Genomic DNA, 20018 nt, shown 5'->3' with positions numbered 1-20018 from the left:
GCACACACCTGCTGAGACCCCACCTGTCGCACTGGCCAGGTTGTTAACAAGATGTTAATTAACAAGATGTTAAACAGTACTGGCTGTAGAGTTGATCCCTGAGGACCATGAACCACCAGCATCAGCTTTCATACTGCTGACCATGCTGAAATTGGTGGCCAAGACAGTTTTCCAGCCTCCGGTCCCCATGTCCCCAGTTTAGCTATGAGGAGACCATGTTAAAGGCCTTGCCAAAGTCCAGATGAGCATTCACTACTCACTTCTTGCCCACACAACCTCCTTGGAGAATGTCAGTCAGGCTGGATGTGCCTGCGCCAAGGGACCATTCCCAGTCACCTCTGTCCTTTTTCTGCCTGGAAATAGCACTGAGAAGGGTTTGCTCTCAGGAACCAAACTGAGCACAATCTGCCTGTAGTTCCTCAGATCTTCCTTCTTACCCTTCCTGAAGATGGGTAGGACATTTGCCTTTTTCCAGGTGTCACGAACCTCCCCCAGATTACCAAGACTTTTCAAAGAGACGATGGAGTGTGACTTTACAATGATGTTGGCTGGTTTCCTCAGCATCCTCAGATGCATCCTTCAGCCTGCCGTTAGGCTTGGGCTCCAGGAGGCCTGAGCACAGACCTCACCTCACCAGCACACATCAAGGCAAGAACAGCACCGAGTACCATGTTTTTTATGATGTCCTCTGCCACCAAATCCTCTGCTCCATTAGCCCTGCATTTTCCCCAGCCTTCCTGCGGTGGCAGCCCTTCTTGTTACAGAAGCTCTCATCCCTTGTGAGGACAAGAGAGGTCATCAGTTTTTCTCCATTGCTGCAGAAGAGCCATGGTTTGTACCAACAAAACCTAAGCTAAAGAAGTGGGCTTGGTACCCACTTCATAATGCAAGAGAAATTGGTCCCTCTAGCTCGAGGGAGCCCTCCATTGCTACAGCAGCTGTGAGCTCAGCGTGGCTGAGGCAGCAATGCCCTCAGAGCTGTGCTAGCACTGGCTTTTCACCCATGGACCTAAACACAAGGCACAGCTCTTCCAGCATCAACAGCAGTGGGGCGTCCTCATTCAGGCTTGAGATGCTGCCCTGGGGAGCACACTGGGACTCTGCCCTGCATCTCTCCAGAACAGCTTCCACCATGGGCAGACCAGAAGCCCGTGAGATACGCGAGCAGAGGCGTCTGCCCGAGGCAGGAGACCCAGCTCAAATCTAAATGAAGAAAACCAGGCTGCGTAACAGCACTGCTTACTGAGCATGCATGTGGAAACCAGGTCAACTGAGCAGACTGCAAGGTAACAGTCGAGGGTGAAGAAAAAGGATAGTCACAGGTGATTGCTCCCATCCCCATGAAGCCCTTGCTTGGGCCTCTGGAAAAATTCCCAAAGCAGTCTACAATAAATTAGCATGCCCACTCTACACGCATGAACACTGCTCTTACCTATTGCGTTAACTACTGCTGCTCAGAAATCGTTTCCTCGGAAAAAGCAGAGCAGAAGTTGCCAGCGGTCCCTTGGAGATCAGCCGCATCTTCCCACGCGTGCTGCTGCAGCAGGCTGCGCCTCGCAGGGCAGGAGCTGCCAAGAAACACAGCACACCGTCAGCACAGCAGAGGAGTCGGAAGCAGTTCCTGCAGTCTTTGTCCAAATACACCTCTCAGGCTCCCTTCCATTCAGCCCAGCCATGCACGCATCTATTACTGGAGCTCAGCTCAGAGGAGCAGGAGGAAGAGCTGGCAGCAGGAGCCCTGGGATTTGGGGTCACTCAGGGCTGGGTGCGCTGGGTGCAAGGCACAAAATGCATGCAGACCAAGGATGGCCTCTGCTAGAGCATGCACACCTCCTCAGGGCACCATCACAGGTCACTAGTCAAAGCCATCATAAAACATCTTTCACGCTCCACTTGGCAGCAGAGGCCTGAGCCCCAGTGCCTAAAAGCTCGTGGCTTACCCGTCAGGCTCACGGAAGGAAGACTGACAGCATTCACTGCGACCCCAGGGACATGGCATCGATACACACCGCTGCTACAGCACGAGCCCCGGGCCAGGCACAAGCAGAACAGGGCTGAGGGATGGCAACAGCCACGGTTAGCTGCATGTCTCTGCTCCATCAGCACTAGCACGCGCTGCAGGACTATAGCTGCTGACACCTTCAGCTTTCTGGCTCACCACAAGGCATCCCTAGCTCTAGGCTTACACGAAACTGCATTTCCTTCAGAGCACTGCCTCTGTCTGAAGTATCTCTTTGGGCTTGTGAGCACACAAGCTCTTTACCCAACTGAGAAAGCGCTTTGGGGTTTATCCACTTCCGCTGCCAGACCTGGCTCCTCGCAGGACAGCCCTGATACTTACATCTCCCACCTGCTGAAATAAGCTCCCATCCTCCTCAGGATTCCAGGCATCAACCCTGAGACAGCTTTCCTCTGCAAGTTTAAGAAGGACCACGTCTCAGGATCAGTGATAGTCACCACACGCCTAGTTAAATACTCTTGACATTACTTCTTGCTTAAAGCTGTAAATGATACAAGTGTCAGTGAGCAGCCAGTCCGGCACATTTTACATTACCTCTGCCCTGCCTCAACACAGCCCCAGCAGAGCAGCTTAGACCCCTGGGACACAAAGGAGCTGCTGTAAGGTAGCATAGCTCAGTGCGCTGCCTACGCCACAGTAATGATGCTTGGTTATCTGCACACTCACCTGTGACTGACAGCAGCATGCCACGATTTAATTTCATAGCTTGCCACCCTGCATTCAGCACACAGTAGAGGAACACCCACGACGAGAAGAGCCCATTGCACTGTAAGCGGCTGCTCCCTGTTTGTGCAGGCAGGCCTGCAGCATCCTTCCAAGAGGGGCTTTACAGTCCGGAGATCACTGCCAGCTCACACAGTTGTTATGCCCAAAGAAAGCAGCCGGTGAGCACGCATGTTAATCCATTATTATTTATTAGCTGTACAGCAGTATATTCTCCTTCCCAGCTTTCAAACCCCATTACATATTTTATAACAGTATTTTTTCCCATGTTGGCTTCCTAAAATAATGAAAAATATCACACAGTACAGCTAAGTACAAAAATGCATCAACCTAGAGTCTGATAGCTAAACTGATAGCTCTCTTAAAAGCGATACATAGAAGAAAAATTTGTTTGAAATCAGCAAGACTGAGGCTCTATAAAAAGCTTACATATTTTAACATGTGACAGTTTCATATACAGGCATCATTTGTATTTCACATTATTCCTTTTTTGTCTTTATTAGAGATCCAAAATTGTGTAATTACTGACCTATTAAAATTTCCTGGCCCAGGTTTTGAGGGCTGCAGTGACCCACTTATAAATCACCACTTCTGCCTTAACATAGGATTCATAAACACAAAATACAACTACAAGATAGAGCAAAGAAAATGTAGTCGTGAAGTTATAACTCAAAAAGAAGGTTAATTATACATGTTTCAAATGCCAGTTTTGTGCATTTCAAAACCAGATTTTATGTGTGGGTTTCTGTTGTTCTGCAAGCAATAGTCTGGGTACATCTCTACGTGATTGGTTATCAACAGTTTTTCCAACATTTACACTCTATCGATCTTCTTGTCACTTAGTTCAAAAGGAATTAAAATACTGGGGTTTATTTAAACTGCATTTTTGCATACCTCTTAATTAATGGAAAAAGATTTAAATGTAAAAAAAAGTTATTTACAAGCTTGACCATTACAGAAATGCTTTGCAGAAAGCAAAGCATATTAAGGACAGAAACCAGTTGGAGCATGCCAAAACTACCGTGTGCAGCCGACTTGGAGAACCGGAGCTAGTCAGTGGGGAAAAGCAAAAAACATTTTAAAAGTCTAGAACCCTCCCAAGTCTGCATTTACAGTTAAAAACACTACTGAGAGAAGGAGGCTCAAGGACTCTGGGAACTGGAAGGGCAAGTCCGGAGTGGTTTACCACATACTCTAGTCAAGGCTTCCACTTTTGTATAATAAAACTTGTTGCATGTAAAGCTGGCCCAAGGACCGTGTTTACGATGCAGTTCAGAGCAAAACTAATCAAGCACCTCACAGGAAACCCTCAAGGACTCCAAAATATTTCCTAATGTTCCATGATCCTGTAATGCTAACATAAAACAGCAAGTTCTAGTTAAATCACATTCTAACATCATTTTGAAGTTTTATTTCCCAGTATGTTTGGTAAAATGGTCTAAAATGATGCATTTCCCAAAGCCAAGAAAAAAGGTAAAAGGAAAAATAGATTTGAGCCGCTTAAACACAGCCCAGGCCAGTTCAGTCATCCAGCGTGGTCTTCCTCCATCACCGATCCATCATGCTGAGAATCATCTCAGGAGTGAGGTCTCCATTTGGAGCTTCCACTACAGCAGGCTGAGCTTCCTCCTCTTCCTCTACTGTTTCTGCATCAGGTTCCTTCTTTACTTCAACTATAATATTTTCAATTTCACCAGTGTTCTGGTCTTCAACCTGAATGATTGCTGCAGCTAGAACGGCAGAAAGCAAAGGGTGAGGGAGAAAAATTACACCTTTTTTTTTTTGTACCAGAGCTGGCCTCATCAGATGATTTTTAGTAGGTATTTAGACTCTTGCATGGAAAGAAAAGGCAGGGCCCACAATGAAGGCATTCCCACATCACTGCAGTGATTCACTCTGCTTCACTCATCTAATCATTAACCTTCTGTTTCCTTGCCTCTATATAAATACTTGCTACTGGTACAAGTATCATAAGGTACACTGGAACTTTAAGACATTATTCAAACGGGATTTTGCAGAGTAATCCACAAACAAGGCTACACCAATGTATGGGTGTGTATCAAATCAGCCTCTCTTCATTCATGGTGCAAGGAAAAGCTTCAAATTTAGGTGAGTCTGGTGACACTAGTGAGAGTCAGCACAAAATGCTTCCGCAGGTTGTTATTCTAGGAAGGACACAAGGACACATCTGTAGCACTGAGCAGACAGCCAAGCCACTGGGGAGCCATCACCCCCTGCAGGAACAGATTTGCCTTTCCTGCTTTGCACCTAGTTGGTTCTTTTTTGTGTTTTTTTGTTGGTTTTTTTTTTTGAATTTAAGACTTTGCAGAGTTATTGATTTTTATTCTTAAGGAGAAAACTCTACAGTTGAAACTGTCTGCATTTATGCTATGCTCAGAAGTACAGCCCTGAAGTGTGTTAATTTGTGGTAATACCTGCAAAAGTCTGCAAAGGTCAGAATAACATGGTGATTGTGCTAACAATTACTTTAACAGTAACTGTACATTAATATACACACCAACTAGGGAAAAAAAGAAATGAGCAGTTTGCACAGTTTAAATAATACTAAAAAAAAAAAAGTCCTCTCCTTTTTGCATAGGCTGAAGCAATTATGCATCCTCATGACCACGAAACACTTGCAACTCTTTTCAAACAAAAGGTGTGGTCTTTGCAAAGTAGAGGGAAGTACAGGTTTGTTTTTTTTTTTAATAAGCTCATTTGAGGGAATCAGTTCTCTTGTATGAATTGCCAAATCCAAGGAACAAAGCAGTTCAAGCAGAGTAACATGAGCTTCAAGCAGTGACTTACGCTGGGATTGTTTTGTTTGAGTGGCAGCTTTGCCTGGTGGTCTTCCTCTTCTTTTCTTACTGGGAGGTGGTGCAGGAGCCTCTTGCTCGACTTCTGGTTCGGCCTCAATTTCTACTGCTGTCTCTTCCTCATCTTCATTATCATCCAAATCTGGTTCAGCATTTTCCTCTAAAAGAAGCATTGTATCAGGTAAGTCTTCAGTTTAAACAAGAATGAAACATCTACCTACAGAAAATCATCAAATCCTCATCCAAAAGGAGTCAAATCAGGGGAAGAATGCAAACGAGGCCTTTGTGGAGAAGCTGGTGGCACAGACTGCCAGTTACCTTTACATCAGAGGCCACAAATGGCCATTTAGAAAGGCAAAAGGAAACATGACCATGTTAGACTACACAATGAAAGCCCCTCTGCACACCCACAAAGGAGCTCAGAGACGACGGCTGGATGGGGAGCCCAAACACCACGCTGCTGGGCTACTCCCAGGCCCATCAGAGGGGCCATCAGCCCACTGCAGCGCCACCTGCACAACCCAGAGGTGCCCCTGCACAAGAGCAGGCAGGAACCCAAACCAAGAACTCTCAGGAACAAACACTTTGCCCAAGCCACTCCCAGGACAGCCACCAGCCCCACTGTCCAGACATGAAACCCACCACAACGAGTCAAGGGAAGCAGCAATCTACATCACCTTTTGGACAAAGGAGGGGCTGTTGCCTGGGCTTGGGACAAATTATGGGATGTGTGGAGGTGGGGAAAGGCAGTTTGGGATCACACAGGTCTTCTTATGGGACGTTCAGGATAGGAAACAAAAGTGGGAAGAGGGAGGGGTTCAGGTGATTTGGAGAGGAATAAGCATGGGAAAACAGAATGGCAAAGGCACAAAAGGGGCCCTTCACGTGTAAACAGCTTGCTGGTTGGTAGTCTTGCCTAGCTATACCCTTGACACCTTGTCTTGTCATTTTTTTTTTTATTTTTTTTTTTTAAACTCTGTCCCTGGTTAGGTATCTGTATCCTGTGTGTAGCAACTGGAATCTACCATAGGCTGGGGGGCATGTGTGTCCAGTGACTGGAGTGCAGGGGCACACGCGTCCCATCACTAGCAAAGATGAATCTGGACCAGCTGGTGAAACAGGTGAAGTGGCCTGGGAGAAGTAAGGAGGTCCCTAAGGGCTGGCTCTGGGTTGTGAGAGTGCTTGCATAGTATAAGAACTTGGGGGTGGGGGGGGGAATTACTGGGACCTAGAAATTCCTGGGTGTCTGTGAGTGCCTGCACATGTGCAACAGTCTGTACCAGCAACCTGAGCAGGGCTGCAGCCTCGAGGGCTGGTTATGTGCAGGTGCAAGCACCTGGGCAGAGCAAGTATCTGAAACCCATTTGCTGGAGGGCTTCGCCTTGCAGGTGCGCTCTCACTAGTGGACTTCTCCAGCCTGCTCAGCCACGGAGGGAGCAGGATGAGGCTGTTGGTGCTGCCTGTGTTCACATGAGTGCTCTTTCTGATCTCTGGCCAGCCACATACATACATGGTCTATACATGCGCTCAGTGTGCGTGTGCCTCCTGCAATCTCACCTTCAGCCCTGTTACTGGTTGGACTGGGAGCAATGGAGCAGCAGCAGCCTTGCCTCCCTTGGGCTATTGGATCTCTGGCATGATTTATTTTCCTCCAACAGACTTCACCTGGTAGCGGTGACTACTGTACCTCTATGAAACTAACACTTGAAAGTGATCCACAAGCAAGTCTCCTACCCCTCAAGAAACAAGAGTGCCGTACTTGATCTTTTTCTGTTAAGTAGACAGGAAAACAGGACACAGCTCCCTAACACTGGGACTTATGTCCAAGACCTCAAAATCCGAAGTTAAATATGTCAGAACCACACAGCACCAGGGAGTTCTTAAGCACTACAGATGAATGCAGTTCTGCAGATCATTCACTGTGCTTTCCAGGGCCACCAACACGCAATTCACCAAGCAGTGACCAAATGGATCTTCCCCAAGACCCTTCTTCCAAGACAGGAGAGCATACTGAAGTACATTTTGAGGCCCCATCTACTCAATGGATTTATGATGGCAGCTCCCATCCATGACAGCTCTGCATCTAACTGCATTTTGGAGCAGACTCCAATCATGGCATCTGCACTTCTCTTTTTTTTTTTCCTCCAGTTTTTATATTGTTAACTGAGCTAATTACTCTAAACTACTATTCAGGACACTCTTTAAAGTTAGCACCATCAACACGTTCAGATTGTCCTGAACACGTCCAACGTGCTTCACCACAAGGGTCTGCTTCATCACAGCTTTGCTCACCATTCTTAGAAATGTAGAAGTTGCAGAAACTCATGAAACTGCAGATCAAGAGATAAGAACAACACTGCACACTGCAACTCTCAGCAGAGAATGTAGTTGGAACTTCTTCCATACTGCTACTCAGCTCACACTAGTGAATTATTTTTCTATCAGATGACTCCTGAAGAAGTCAGTCGAGACTTGGAAACTCATGTGAGGATGAAGGAGTTGTCTCAGCCACGGAGTCTGAGCCAGTCATATAACACTCACCAGTTCATTTAACAAGCATGATTCTTGACCACCTTCCCCCAAAACAGTTTTGAAACCCAGGCAATACAAACTAAATAAAATTAGGGTTTTCAACCTAAGTGATTCTATGATTCTACATTTACTGGAGGCCTACAAATCATATGTGATTCTGGAGTATCTGATTTTTAACATGTTTTGATTTGGTTTCCATCAAGATTCTACTCCTGGCTCCAAGATGTTTCCATGTTTTAAATGAACAATTAGCTACATGTGCTTTACCCAACTGACTGTAATGCTTTTTCAAGAATCTGTACAAATACGAGTTTCAGAAATTGGAGTTTCTGCTGTCAAGGTTTGCACAACCAGCAGTTTGACCATACCCATCTGATTTCCTGTAAAACCTGTTTGCCACGTAAGATTTTCAGATGCACATTCTCTAACCAGAACGTATCCCTGTTGCCCCAACCTACACCCCTTGTTAATTGCAGAAAGCACTTCAGATGAAAGACTAATTAGCAACACTGCCTTTGCAGAATCGTCTTTGAACTGGCTGGTCTTTAGACTCCACCTGGATTTTCTTGCTGAAGACACGACAGTTTTCCCTCCATCAGGAGGAAAGGCTATGAGTTTTCCCTTCACAAAGAATACCACAGTGAAGGCAGTTTATCTGCTGCAACAGTTTGCTGTTGCCCTGTCCTGGAGAAGCTTACAAACAGTAGCCACCCTATTATGAATTACACCCAACCCATCTTCTGGCATGCTGGCCAGCACGTCCAAGAGCCCCTCAATGACCATCTTCTCAATACCAGTGTATCGGCAACATCTGTCAAGTGGAAGACACCACCTGCTTCCTGACCCTTTAACTGGCTCAGCAGGCCTTTTATAAGAGTCCATAAATTGCCTGCACTCTCTCCACCTCTCTCTTGTATGCTCCCTTCCCTTTCCCACTGAAGAAGCCAAGCTAATCCAACACTGGGGTTGCTTGGACATGCCGTATGCTATCCTGTAGCAGCAAAGTGGGAGCATGTGGCATTTCGTAACAGAGAAACAGAGTTTCTTCTGGGACACTGAAAACACTGCCAGAGAATGTAACACAAAAAAGCAGGCAGGAGAGGAACTGAGTTTTTTCAACTGCACCGTCTTAGGAAGAGCACAGGATGGCAGAATCCATACTATCCATTACAGGCAGTCATTTCTGTACCTGGCTGTATACTATTATTTTTTGGTTACCAACTAGATAAAAGCCTTTCAAGTACCAAAACAAACCTGCAAAGTGGGCAAACTAGCAGCTAACAAGGAGCGCATCACAGGTATCTAACTCTTAGAATGTACTGAGTTGTTTCTTACCACTATCAGAGGAATCTTCTTTCTTAGAGCGCATCTTCCTCTTTCGGCCACGTTTGCCCTTCTTTGTCTCTCCCCCATTCTCTCCTTCCCCACCATCTAGGCCAGAACAATTATCAGCATGTCTGGCCATCGTGTTCTAATCCATGGAAAAGAGGGAAAAGAACAAAAAACACAACATGCATTAAAATAAGATCAAATATTCCGGTCCTGTATTTACAAACATATTTCTGACAACTTTTGATTAACTAAGAAACCTGGACAAGCTGGAGAATTGGGCCCACGTGAACCTAATGAGGTTCAACAAGTCCAAGTGCAAGGTGCTGCACCTGACTCACTGCAATCTGAGACACGAGGATGGACCAAGAGAAGAACTCATTGAGAGCAGCCCTGCAGAGAAGGACTTGGGGGTTCTGGTGGACGAAAAGCTTGATATGAGCCGGCAGTGTGCGCTTGCAGCCCAGAAGGCCAACTGCATCCTGGGCTGCATCAAGAGAGGAGCGGCCAGCAGGGGATGGAGGTGACTGTGCCCCTTCGCTCTGCCCTTGTGAGGCCCCACTTGGAGTCCTGCATCCAGTCTGGGGCCCCAGCACAAGAAGGAGGTGGGTCTGCTATAGCAGGTCCAGAGGAGGCCCACAAAGATGACTTTTATTCAGAAAGTTGAATTTTCACTTCGTTCACAACGTCAATGCTAGTACACAATAGTACTAATTCTGAATTATACCAGGTCTCGTCTAAGAAGCAAGTGTTCTATTTAAAAGGGTAGCGTTGTGGCCTGTATCTTCCCCATGGATAAACATGCCATCGTTCCTGTTCCCCCCCACCAATCCTCATTCAACCAAAAAAAATCTGTAATTCAACCAGTATATTCCCTTACCCTGCGAGTGAATGTTTTACCACACTTGGAACAGACAAAGGCAGCAGGGACAAAGTTGGGATCATGGTATCGTTTGAAGTGCATATCAAGGAGCTGTTTCTGACGGAAGGTTTTATCACAATGGCTACAGGCGTAAGGCTTTTCTCCAGTATGGGTCCGTTTATGCATGACCATGTGCCGCTCCTGACAGGAACAATCAAAACAGCAAGAGTAACTTAAGAACTCATACAAACACAGATGAGATGATTTTTGGCCACAAAGAAGCCAAACTTTAGCTTAGGAGCAGTGTCAGAAAAAGATGGCTCTGCAGGAATGTGAGAACATCTCGGTGGATGGTATATTCAGTCCTAGCTACTCCCATCCTATACAGACATTTCTTCATCAACAGATACACCAAGGTTGTGACTTATCTGCCTTAGAAGGTACTCCTCTACAGGGAGGAAGCACTACACCAAACAACACAGGCCACCAAACTTTTCCTTCACACCCTTCAAAAGAAGGGGAGAGCTTATTTGATCTTGACAGTCAAACTTAACAGCTAAGATTTCTACCTCCTTTTTTAATCTCCTGTTCCAATGCTCAGAAGGCGTGCCAGTCCCACCAGCTTACCTGTCTGCATGCGTAATCACACTGGTCACACTTGAAGCGCTTCTCATTCTTGTGAGACTTTTGATGCTGTATGAGGGCATAGCGTTCATGAAACACAGCATCACAATAGCGACACTTCTTGCCCTGTTCAATGTAGGAATGCTGCTTTCGCAAATGAACACCTAGGAGCAAAGAAACAGAGGCTTTAACCACGATGGCTTTCCAAACATGGAAGAGACCAGTTTGCGGTCCCTTAGCATTATTCCCTCCACATATTCCTGAATCAAGTCAGGAGACTGAACACTTAGTTTAGGATTCTACCAAAAAAGAAAGATACATAAGTAAAAGCAACCAGAACAATTTCTAAACAGAAAGGTCTTGCAGAAAATCTCCAAGTTTTCCCACAGGATTTTAGATTTACTCATTAGTAGCCATCAACGTTCACACAGTGCAATTCCATTTGATGTTATGCCACGTAAGGTTTGTTTGTTTTTTAACAGTAGTTATTATACACAAAAAGCCCTGCAGGCATCTTAGATGATTTTTCAAACCATCTACACTAATCTCAAAACACAACAGACAGAGACATCAGCGACCAGGTCTGATGCTGACAGTATCCATCCACAAGGATTCCCTTGGAGGACAGCGCAACGTGAGTTTTTGCTAGTGAATTTATGTAACACATGAAGAATATCTAAGTAAAACATAACAGTCCACAAGACACTTAAGACTACTCTGAATTGCTTGAATACAGCCAGAAGCCAGGTAATACGTTGGGAAACAGGATTTTCTGCAAGACTGGAAGCCAAAGTGACAGGGATAGAAGGCAATGGGGATACCAGCAGATAATCCCCAAGAGAGGTTTTAGTAAATCCTTTAAAATACTCAAACTAAGAGCATACCACAGCTGCACAAGGTAACCTGTTGTAGACTAAACCATTATTAGGAGAAAAATTCTTCATAGTTAACATCAGTTTTTCTCTGTTGTAAATCAGTTCTCGTTTGCTCTGGGAGACACCTGACATCATTTGGCTGCCATCCACTCAAACTGCCTCTCAATGTAGCACTTCAAATTCTTCTTTATTGGAAGGGAGCCTGCCTTTCCATTACATGGTTGATATTTTGCTTATTTTGCTTACAGACTGAAAGTTCTGCCAAATCGTGGCTTCTTCTTTCTCAGCTGCTCTGGGCATGATATTATTTTTCACCTTCTTGTACATCAGAGAGCTTGCCTGCTGGAATCACTGCTCACTAGATCAACACTCTGCTACTGCAAGGACTCAGGGCTTTTGTGGCAACTCTGTCTCCTATTCTGTCTGTGGCACACAGCTCCACTTCCTGGAAAATGAAAGTATTTATTCAAATTCAAGCCTTTTAGCTCAGTCAGATGTATATGGATGAAATGTAACGGCCTTCAACATGGAGGAGGTCAAGCCAATTGACTTTTTGGTTTCTCAGACCTAATCCACATGTAGTTGTAATATTAGTCCAAATTCAATAAATGCCTCACATCTATAGTCCTGAAAATAGTAACTTGCCTTGTACACTTGGAAAGCATCCTACGCTTTCAAGTAATGAAAAGAAACAGAACGTTCTCAGTCTGCAGCAGTTATGGTAAGCTAAGTGTGTATTACAAGCCACACGTTTAAGTCTGTGCTTCATCTTGTAGTTATCAGAACTATTAGGTTAAAAAGCAGACAGCAGTTGGCTTACTTGAACTCTAATTTTGAGAAAGTCTTTTGTAGTATTTCACCAAATGACCACTTTTCAGAGATACATACCCAAGTCACTCTTTCTCGCTATAACAGTATCACAGTGAGGACAGTGAAATTTGGCCACGTTCTCCGTGTGCTTCTGCAAAATGTGCATCTTCATGGTACCACTTTGAGTGAAGCGAGCATGGCAGATGTAACATTCATATGGCTTCTCTCCTTCAGTAGCAGAAAGGAAAAAATAGCACAAGTACTTTTATTAAAAAAAATCTAACCAAGAAGCCCCAAACCTCTCAGAAACTCGCAACAGACAGCTAGAAGATAAAAATAGTAACTATAGAAAGATCTCAATGTCTCTTTGGAAGTTTTAGTTCTTTTATGCATCTTTCTACAAAGAATCCCAAGTACACTCTTTAAACAAATCAGTTAAATTAATACCCTGAGGAAATACCTGGAAGACCTATCTGCTGACTGCCAGAAAAAAACAAGTAGCATCAGATTTTTTTTTTTTTTGGGGGGGGGGGGGGGGGGGGGGGGCAGGGGGGGGGCGGGTAAGGTTTCTGAATACTTATGTACACACAAGGGCAGTTTTTCCCCCTTCAGGTTTAGGGGTATCATCAACCTGGCATTCCAGCAACATTCTCTGCTAAAAATGCTATTTCTATCAAAGAAAAGAATCAGGGTCTTTATGGACTACAAACATGAGATGCTTTTATAACTACACAATTATGAAACTGAAAATGGCTCTAATCTTTAACTGGAACACTAATAACAGAAGAAATATCTTCTTTTCATACTAGAAGGGGACATATTTTAACAACTTACGTTGAAACTGGAAATCTGAATCCTCCAAGCTCACTTCTCAGTGTAGTAATTACTAACATTTTATGAATTTTATTTAAAGTGCTTATAAACTATGGTGCATACTCGTCAGCTACAGACTTTATAAAGGTTTTATATTAAATAGAAAGTATTTTTTTTTCAATTAAGAGTGTCACCACACATTACACAGTCTCAGCAATCTGACACTGAAACAAACACTAAAAAGAAAAACCACGTCAACAATACCAGAGTGGGTCCTCATGTGCCTCTTCAGTTTGTAAGTATCCCTGCTGGCATAGCTGCACAAGCTGCACTGGAACGGACGCTCTCCAGTGTGAGAACGAATGTGGCGTTTCAATTTGCTAACCTGAAAGCCAAAAATAAGACTGAAGTTAGCATAGATGAGCAGGTCAGACTCCCAAAAGTACAAGTCAAGAAACAGATTTTCATTTTACCTCGTCACTAAAACAAACATAAGCAAGCATGTTTCAATAGCACCGCATGAGAGTGGAAAACCACTCCCTCTCTCCCATTGTACTTCACCTGCCAACCTCATTGCCAAGCCTTGCCCTTCCCACAGGCAGCACAGCTTCATTTAGAGTCTTGTGCTCCTTACTGGTATCAACCATGTCATTGTTTGAGGACATGCTAAAATTTGAAACTACCCTGGAGAGAAACAAGAAAATGTTCTGGGAAACCAAAGCACCTAAGGAGAATATTGGATGGTGGGGGAAGAGCGTAATGTTCCCCCGCAGCATACATTTTTCTCCACAGGGTGCTTTCTTGAGTGTTCTCCAGTTCCTTTGAGATAGAAGATAAATTCTTGTTAAGATGAGCTGAAGTCTAGACCTACAATCAACAGGTTGACTTAATTCTTTTACTCTCCTGCTTTTATCTAGAAGGCGTGAACCCAGGTTAAAAAAAATCAGCATAAGGAATTTTCTGCTCAAGTAGGAGCATGCTGCATAATCAACAACCGTTGTCTACAAAATGCAGCACAAGCTCACATTAAGACCAATTTGGTCATTCTTTCTTAATGCATACTATGAAAAATCATTGCAAATGCAGTTTACTCAGCACTCGAAACCACAGGGTCCAGAATTACAGCACTGCAGTCACAGCTCAGGGAGATAAACGCAATCCCTTGCTCAACATCTCCCACTGTACCCTTCTTCCACTGCACACGTTCCATATTTTAAGTCATGTTGCTCATATCTTGCTCGAGTTTCTTATCCCCATCATGCTGTACAATTTCTATTACAGCATAAAAGTTGCTCTGCAGCATCAGTAACAGCACTGCATTGGGGAAAGCATTCAAATAAGCTTTGTTTACCTGAGCAAATTCAACAACCAGCAGATAGCAGCAAAGGCGATTTTCAGTAATATTAAGGCAAACGGCCATTAATTTTGGCTACAGTCACCTTAACAGCATAAATAACGTGTAGAATACATGTTTCTAAAACTGTCTGAAAAGCACATCCTACTCAGGAGATGGCTGCCTCCTTCAACATGGAGCACACTACAGTTCCTTTCATCACCTTTAAGACCAATTTAAAAAAAAGCAAAAACAATAACTTATCACCAACAAAGGAAATGGAAGTCATCTAGGATCTCAGTGGGCTCTCAGTGCTCTCAAACTAGTTTCTCATTAACTGAGGAAAATCCACCATTTGTTTCCAAGAACAGACCTGATTTATAATTTTTTTGCTTAGAGGTTTTTTTAAACGGCCAAGGAGGAAATGCCTAGGAGCAGAGCTTGTAACAGATGGTGAACAAGCAAATAATCAGTACTGTAACAATTAACTAACATACCTCCACACTAGCATAATCGCACATTGAACATTTGAAAGGTTTCTCATGGGTGTGTTTGTAGCGGCGATGCCGAACCAACTCTCCACTGGTCACAAAGGCCATGTCGCAGTCTGGGCACTTGTGAGGGCGAGTACCTGAGCAGTTGCAGCAAAACAGGAAGATGATGACATTCACATTTAGTGACAAAAGAAGATACAGGACACTCACAATACCTCTTGGTTATTCACAAATCTCAAACCACCCAGCTAGACATAACGTGGGTATTGACATGAAGAGAAAACAAGAGAAGATTACCTTTTTTTTGGCAGAAACATCACAAGACACTTGAAGTTTCATCACAGTTTAATTACCAGTTGTTTTATACTAGAAACTTAAATAAGGATCAACAGAAATGTGCTATAGATCCTACCACTAAGTTGGTCCTGTTTATAAACACCCTGCTGCTGTTTTCAACTCCCTTACGTTTATTTCCAGCCTTTCCTCATCTTACCTTTCTGCAAGAACCACCAGCCACACGAAGCTTAGAACACAACTACTAATGACCAAGACAACTGGAACGTTTTCTGCAGCTTAAGGTAATTTCAGGTCAAGCCCAGGACTCGTTTTCTATGTACAGGATGAGCTCTGCACCTGACCTGGCCAGGCAGAGGATAACAGCATGCATGTGAGAAATGGACAGCAGCCTTGCATGGTTTCTTCTTTAGCTTGTTCCATAACAGGACACAGACAGATTCAAGACAGACTACCTTTCCTTTGCTCTAAAGACAAAGCAGATCCTCCAAAAACAACTTATACAAAAGCAAGAGTACCTGTGTGAGTGTTGAGATGGTTCCTCAGTAACGTGACTGTCCGGAAAGCCCTGCCACAGAGATGGCACTTATGTGGTCTTTCATCAGTGTGGCTTTTCATATGGCGGTCCAAGTTGGAACGACGTGGACAAGTGTAACTGCACAGTTCGCACTGGAATGTCTTCTTTACACCTAGCCATGAAGGAAATAATCTTTATTCTCAACAGTACTGTGGTCTTCCGCATAACATTAGAGAACAGCAATGAAAAGGAAAGATTCCTGTAGGTTTAGCTACTACGAGGAACAATCTTGTACCATTAAATCCAACAGCATATCCTTAGGAACACAGGCAATGACTAGCTTGGCTTAAATTTTCATTAGTATGCCAGTACTCAATGTTCCTACTCCACTTTAGAAAGGGCTCCTTAATTTACAGTTTTACGTTTCCAGAAAGGAAAAGTCAGATGTACATAATGCTGTATTTTACACCATTTACCCTACTCAGCACTTGGTTAGAAAAAACAAAGCTTATTATACTGTTTGTTACCGATGAAAAGTGTGTACACAAACTCTTAAACACGTATTACGGCAAAACACAGATCTTTTCAACTGTAGTTATATGGGAATACAAATGCCATATCATCAAACCAAGGCAAATGAATTCCTTTGTAGCCTATATGCATGACAGGAGGCTTACCCACAAAACAGTAGACCCGAGTACTCTTATATAATGCAGCAAGTGACACTGGACATGTCTCTTTTACTCCCATTCGCATCTACCCGGTCACTGCAACCATACTGCAAGGTCCCCTCCTAACAAACACATTCTCAAAATCCACTTGCAAATGACAAGCTTACCTTTCTTTTTAATTTTTGTTGGTTTAGGTGGCTTCATGTTGCCCACCACCTTTTCTGCATTGACCTCAGACAATAAGCCCTCCTGTTGCTCCTCTTCAAAATCATACACAGAGACATCCACATCTTTGCCTTCCTCAGTGTAACGAAGCTTACTCTTTTTGTTTTTCTTTGTTTTTTTGGCTGGTGGCTGATAGTCTGGATCTTTTTGCCAATTGGGATCTTCCTGTGGCTGAAGTTCACCTTGTTCCAGTGTCTCCACCTCACCATTTGCACCCACTTTCACTACTTGGAAGCCTTCTGGTAAAGGCAGGGTGTGACAGATCATGGGCTCTCCTTCTTGCAGGCCTCCTTTGGAAACCTCATTTTCATAAGCTCCCTGAAGTTCTTCCACAGATGTGGTGGCAACAGGTACAGTCACTGGAACAGGTACTTGGACCAGCTGAAGCTCACCGAGGTTTATAGGCTGCTCTTCCATATTAACAACCTGAAGTGTTATGATCTGCGTGTCATCCACCGTGGCCTCTGTCTCCTGAGGCACCGCACCTTCCATTACTTCAGTCTTCATTTGAAGAAGAGTTGGATCCAGCTGTTCCATCATCACCATCTGCACACCGCTGTTGACATCCTGCACTACTTCACCTCCGTCTGCTTGGTTTGGTGGTATATGACAAGCATCGTCCTCCTGTCCACCTTCACGGCGTCTTTGATAGGTTTTTCTCTCTTTCCCCTTAATAAAAGTTTCTGATTCCTCCACAATAGCTTCAACTGCCTCACCTTCCATTTCACCTTCTTGCTGTAAAAAACAAAACAAAACAATGAATGCTGCACATCATCCAAGGTATTTTAACAATCGCACAAAGCCCACAGGGGGACAAGTGGCCTAACAGAAAACAAGCAATGCAACAGCTGCAACATATTGCAATTCTATTCAGCAAACAGAAACTGAGAATTAAGGATTAGTCTCTGCTAGCTTCCTGTCACTGTAAACCAAGTCAGTCTCAGAACGCTCTCAGAAGTGAGACGACTCTACCAGTTCCCTGGAAAGGAAGGAAAACAAAGAGGAGAGATAAAGTAATATACATATTCCCATTTCTAAAAGACTGCAAATCCTACAGGCAAGACATAAAGTAGTATTACTCTTTACTGAGCTTCTTTAGTATTTCAGTTAGCAATATCTGTCACTCTTTGGCTATAAATATCAAAGGCAAAAAAATACCATCACAAGCAAAAAACTGTCTATCTAAACTATTATGTTTGAGAACTACAAAGTTTTTTCAGGGAGAAAAAGCACTAAAAATCGAGTGCAAGAACTCAAGTCTTCAAAGTTACTGTATATATTCTTAGTTGTTTGAGAGGGGAAACATTTCCTATATGTTTAAATTTCTCTGCACACTTGACTGGTACCGTTATCAAAACAAAAATAAAAAAGACATAATCAAGCTATTCAAGCATATTGTAAGCAGCCTGAGGTTCAGTTCCTGCTCCCACCCCTGGGCGCTGCCTGGCGTGAGAGCACAGTGCCCTCCTCCGGCTGAACGAGCAGCAGCAGGGCTCAGAACAGCTTCACTTAGGTGTAAGCGATCTGCACTCAGAGCTAGGGGACTCTGAGCCTTCTCATGAGAACTGGGTCAATTTTATCCACACAGTCCCAAGCACACAACAGTGCTAAAGCTGTTTAGGAAGGCCTTAGTTGTAATTCTGAACATAGCCATATGCAAGCGTAGCATTTTATGCTCTTCTTCCACCCCAAACCATCCAGCACTCTTCTCAGCATTTGCCAGGAAGTATGCAATTCCCGTACTCTGATTCTGTAGGAAGGTTGCTTCAAATCATCATTAAACAGCTATGTCTTTTTCTCAAAAAAAAAAAAAAATTAAAAAAACATGCCAGTTTCCCTATGGACTTCTGATAAAACTCCAATCCCAATACCAGATTTTTATGACTTCCACATTTTCCTGTTATATCACCTGACCTTTCAAGACCAGACCTCTTTAACCTATTTTTTCAGCTCAGCAGTTAAACCTCATTATCATACTAGTTTCAAATGTCTACGCATAATCTTGGATACTTATTTTGGAAATACAGAGGTACATATACATGAACACGAAACACAGCTGTCAGTCCTCATTAGCTGTTAAGAGACATTATTTTTAGAGAGTCCTTGCTTTTACTTTACTGTCTTTTCTAATATTCTCCACTTCTGCTGGGAGAACACGGTTCTTACTGTTCTTCAGCCTGTTCAGACTAGGGTCATCTATTTATGCGTGGTCTTGATACTGGTTATATTTCTTTTGGGCAGCAGCAGTCTCCAGGGGGCACCAGATACCCAGAAATACTGGCATATGGCTTCATGCGCACTCCCTGCAGGGATCCTGCCTCTCCTTTCTTTAGCACCCCTCAGCATTTCAAGTCAGAGCGAATCCATATGGACAAACAGCTGAAGTACCCAAGATGATGCAAGTACTTAACACTAGCCAGCAGGAGATCAGAACAGAGATTTGCTCTTTGGCCTACAGCAGCTGTGAAACAATCAGAGCAAATTGTCTTTCAATTATCTCAAGTATTTGTAGGGAGAGAGAAGGAGAAGCCTTTTCAGATGACCAAAAGTCTCAAGGAAAGGAAGGAAGGAGGGAGCTAAACAGAAGAACGTGATAAATGGCTGGGTGGGCGGGAATTAGCAAAGGATTTCAGATAAGGCCAAAAAAATGGCAAAAGCCCATCTGCAGAGCAAAGGCAATTCTGTCTTGATACCTTTTATTGGAACAAAGCAGAGGCCAGCAGCGCTGGGCGGTTCAGGGGGGACTCTCAGATGGGAGCTCCCATCAGACCCGTTGCTGAAGCTGGCAAAAACCCTGCGAGTCACCGACAGGCCAAGGCTCACAGCGCGCTGGAGGAGCCCACAGGAGCTCCAGCGTAAGGCATCACCTCTCAGACTGCATGCCAGGACATCCTTGTGCCCACCAAGGAACAAGTTCCTCTCTTTTAAAGATTTCAGCGCATGGCTTACGTTGGGAGGAAGCTTTGTCAGTTCCAGAAGTAACGCTGGGGTCGCTCAGGCTCATGCTGAGACCAGGTAAGTGTGCAAGCAAGACATTGTTCAAAGGGCACTCACAACAGGAGGATGTGCACACGCGTGAC

General features: G+C 44.1%; 1 protein-coding gene across 9 annotated transcripts in view; it reads right to left on the bottom strand.

The window, feature by feature from the left end:
- Positions 1-2917: 2917 nt before the first annotated feature.
- Positions 2918-20018, bottom strand: part of CTCF (CCCTC-binding factor) — a 37293-nt gene continuing 20192 nt past the window's right edge. For all 9 annotated transcript variants that reach the window (XM_035543837.2, XM_035543844.2, XM_050713326.1 and 6 more), the window contains 10 exons: positions 16881-17673; positions 16044-16214; positions 15235-15368; positions 13669-13789; positions 12670-12819; positions 10910-11070; positions 10301-10483; positions 9427-9562; positions 5552-5719; positions 2918-4473 (listed from right to left, as the gene is read on the bottom strand). In XM_035543837.2, the coding sequence (XP_035399730.1) occupies positions 4292-4473; positions 5552-5719; positions 9427-9562; positions 10301-10483; positions 10910-11070; positions 12670-12819; positions 13669-13789; positions 15235-15368; positions 16044-16214; positions 16881-17673 (2199 nt within the window). In that variant the 3' untranslated portion in view covers positions 2918-4291. The remainder of the gene's footprint in view (positions 4474-5551; positions 5720-9426; positions 9563-10300; positions 10484-10909; positions 11071-12669; positions 12820-13668; positions 13790-15234; positions 15369-16043; positions 16215-16880; positions 17674-20018) is intronic.

The sequence above is a fragment of the Cygnus atratus genome, chromosome 12 (genome assembly GCF_013377495.2).
Source record: "Cygnus atratus isolate AKBS03 ecotype Queensland, Australia chromosome 12, CAtr_DNAZoo_HiC_assembly, whole genome shotgun sequence".
Lineage (NCBI taxonomy): Eukaryota > Metazoa > Chordata > Aves > Anseriformes > Anatidae > Cygnus > Cygnus atratus.
This window is presented reverse-complemented; position numbering and strand designations above follow the sequence as displayed.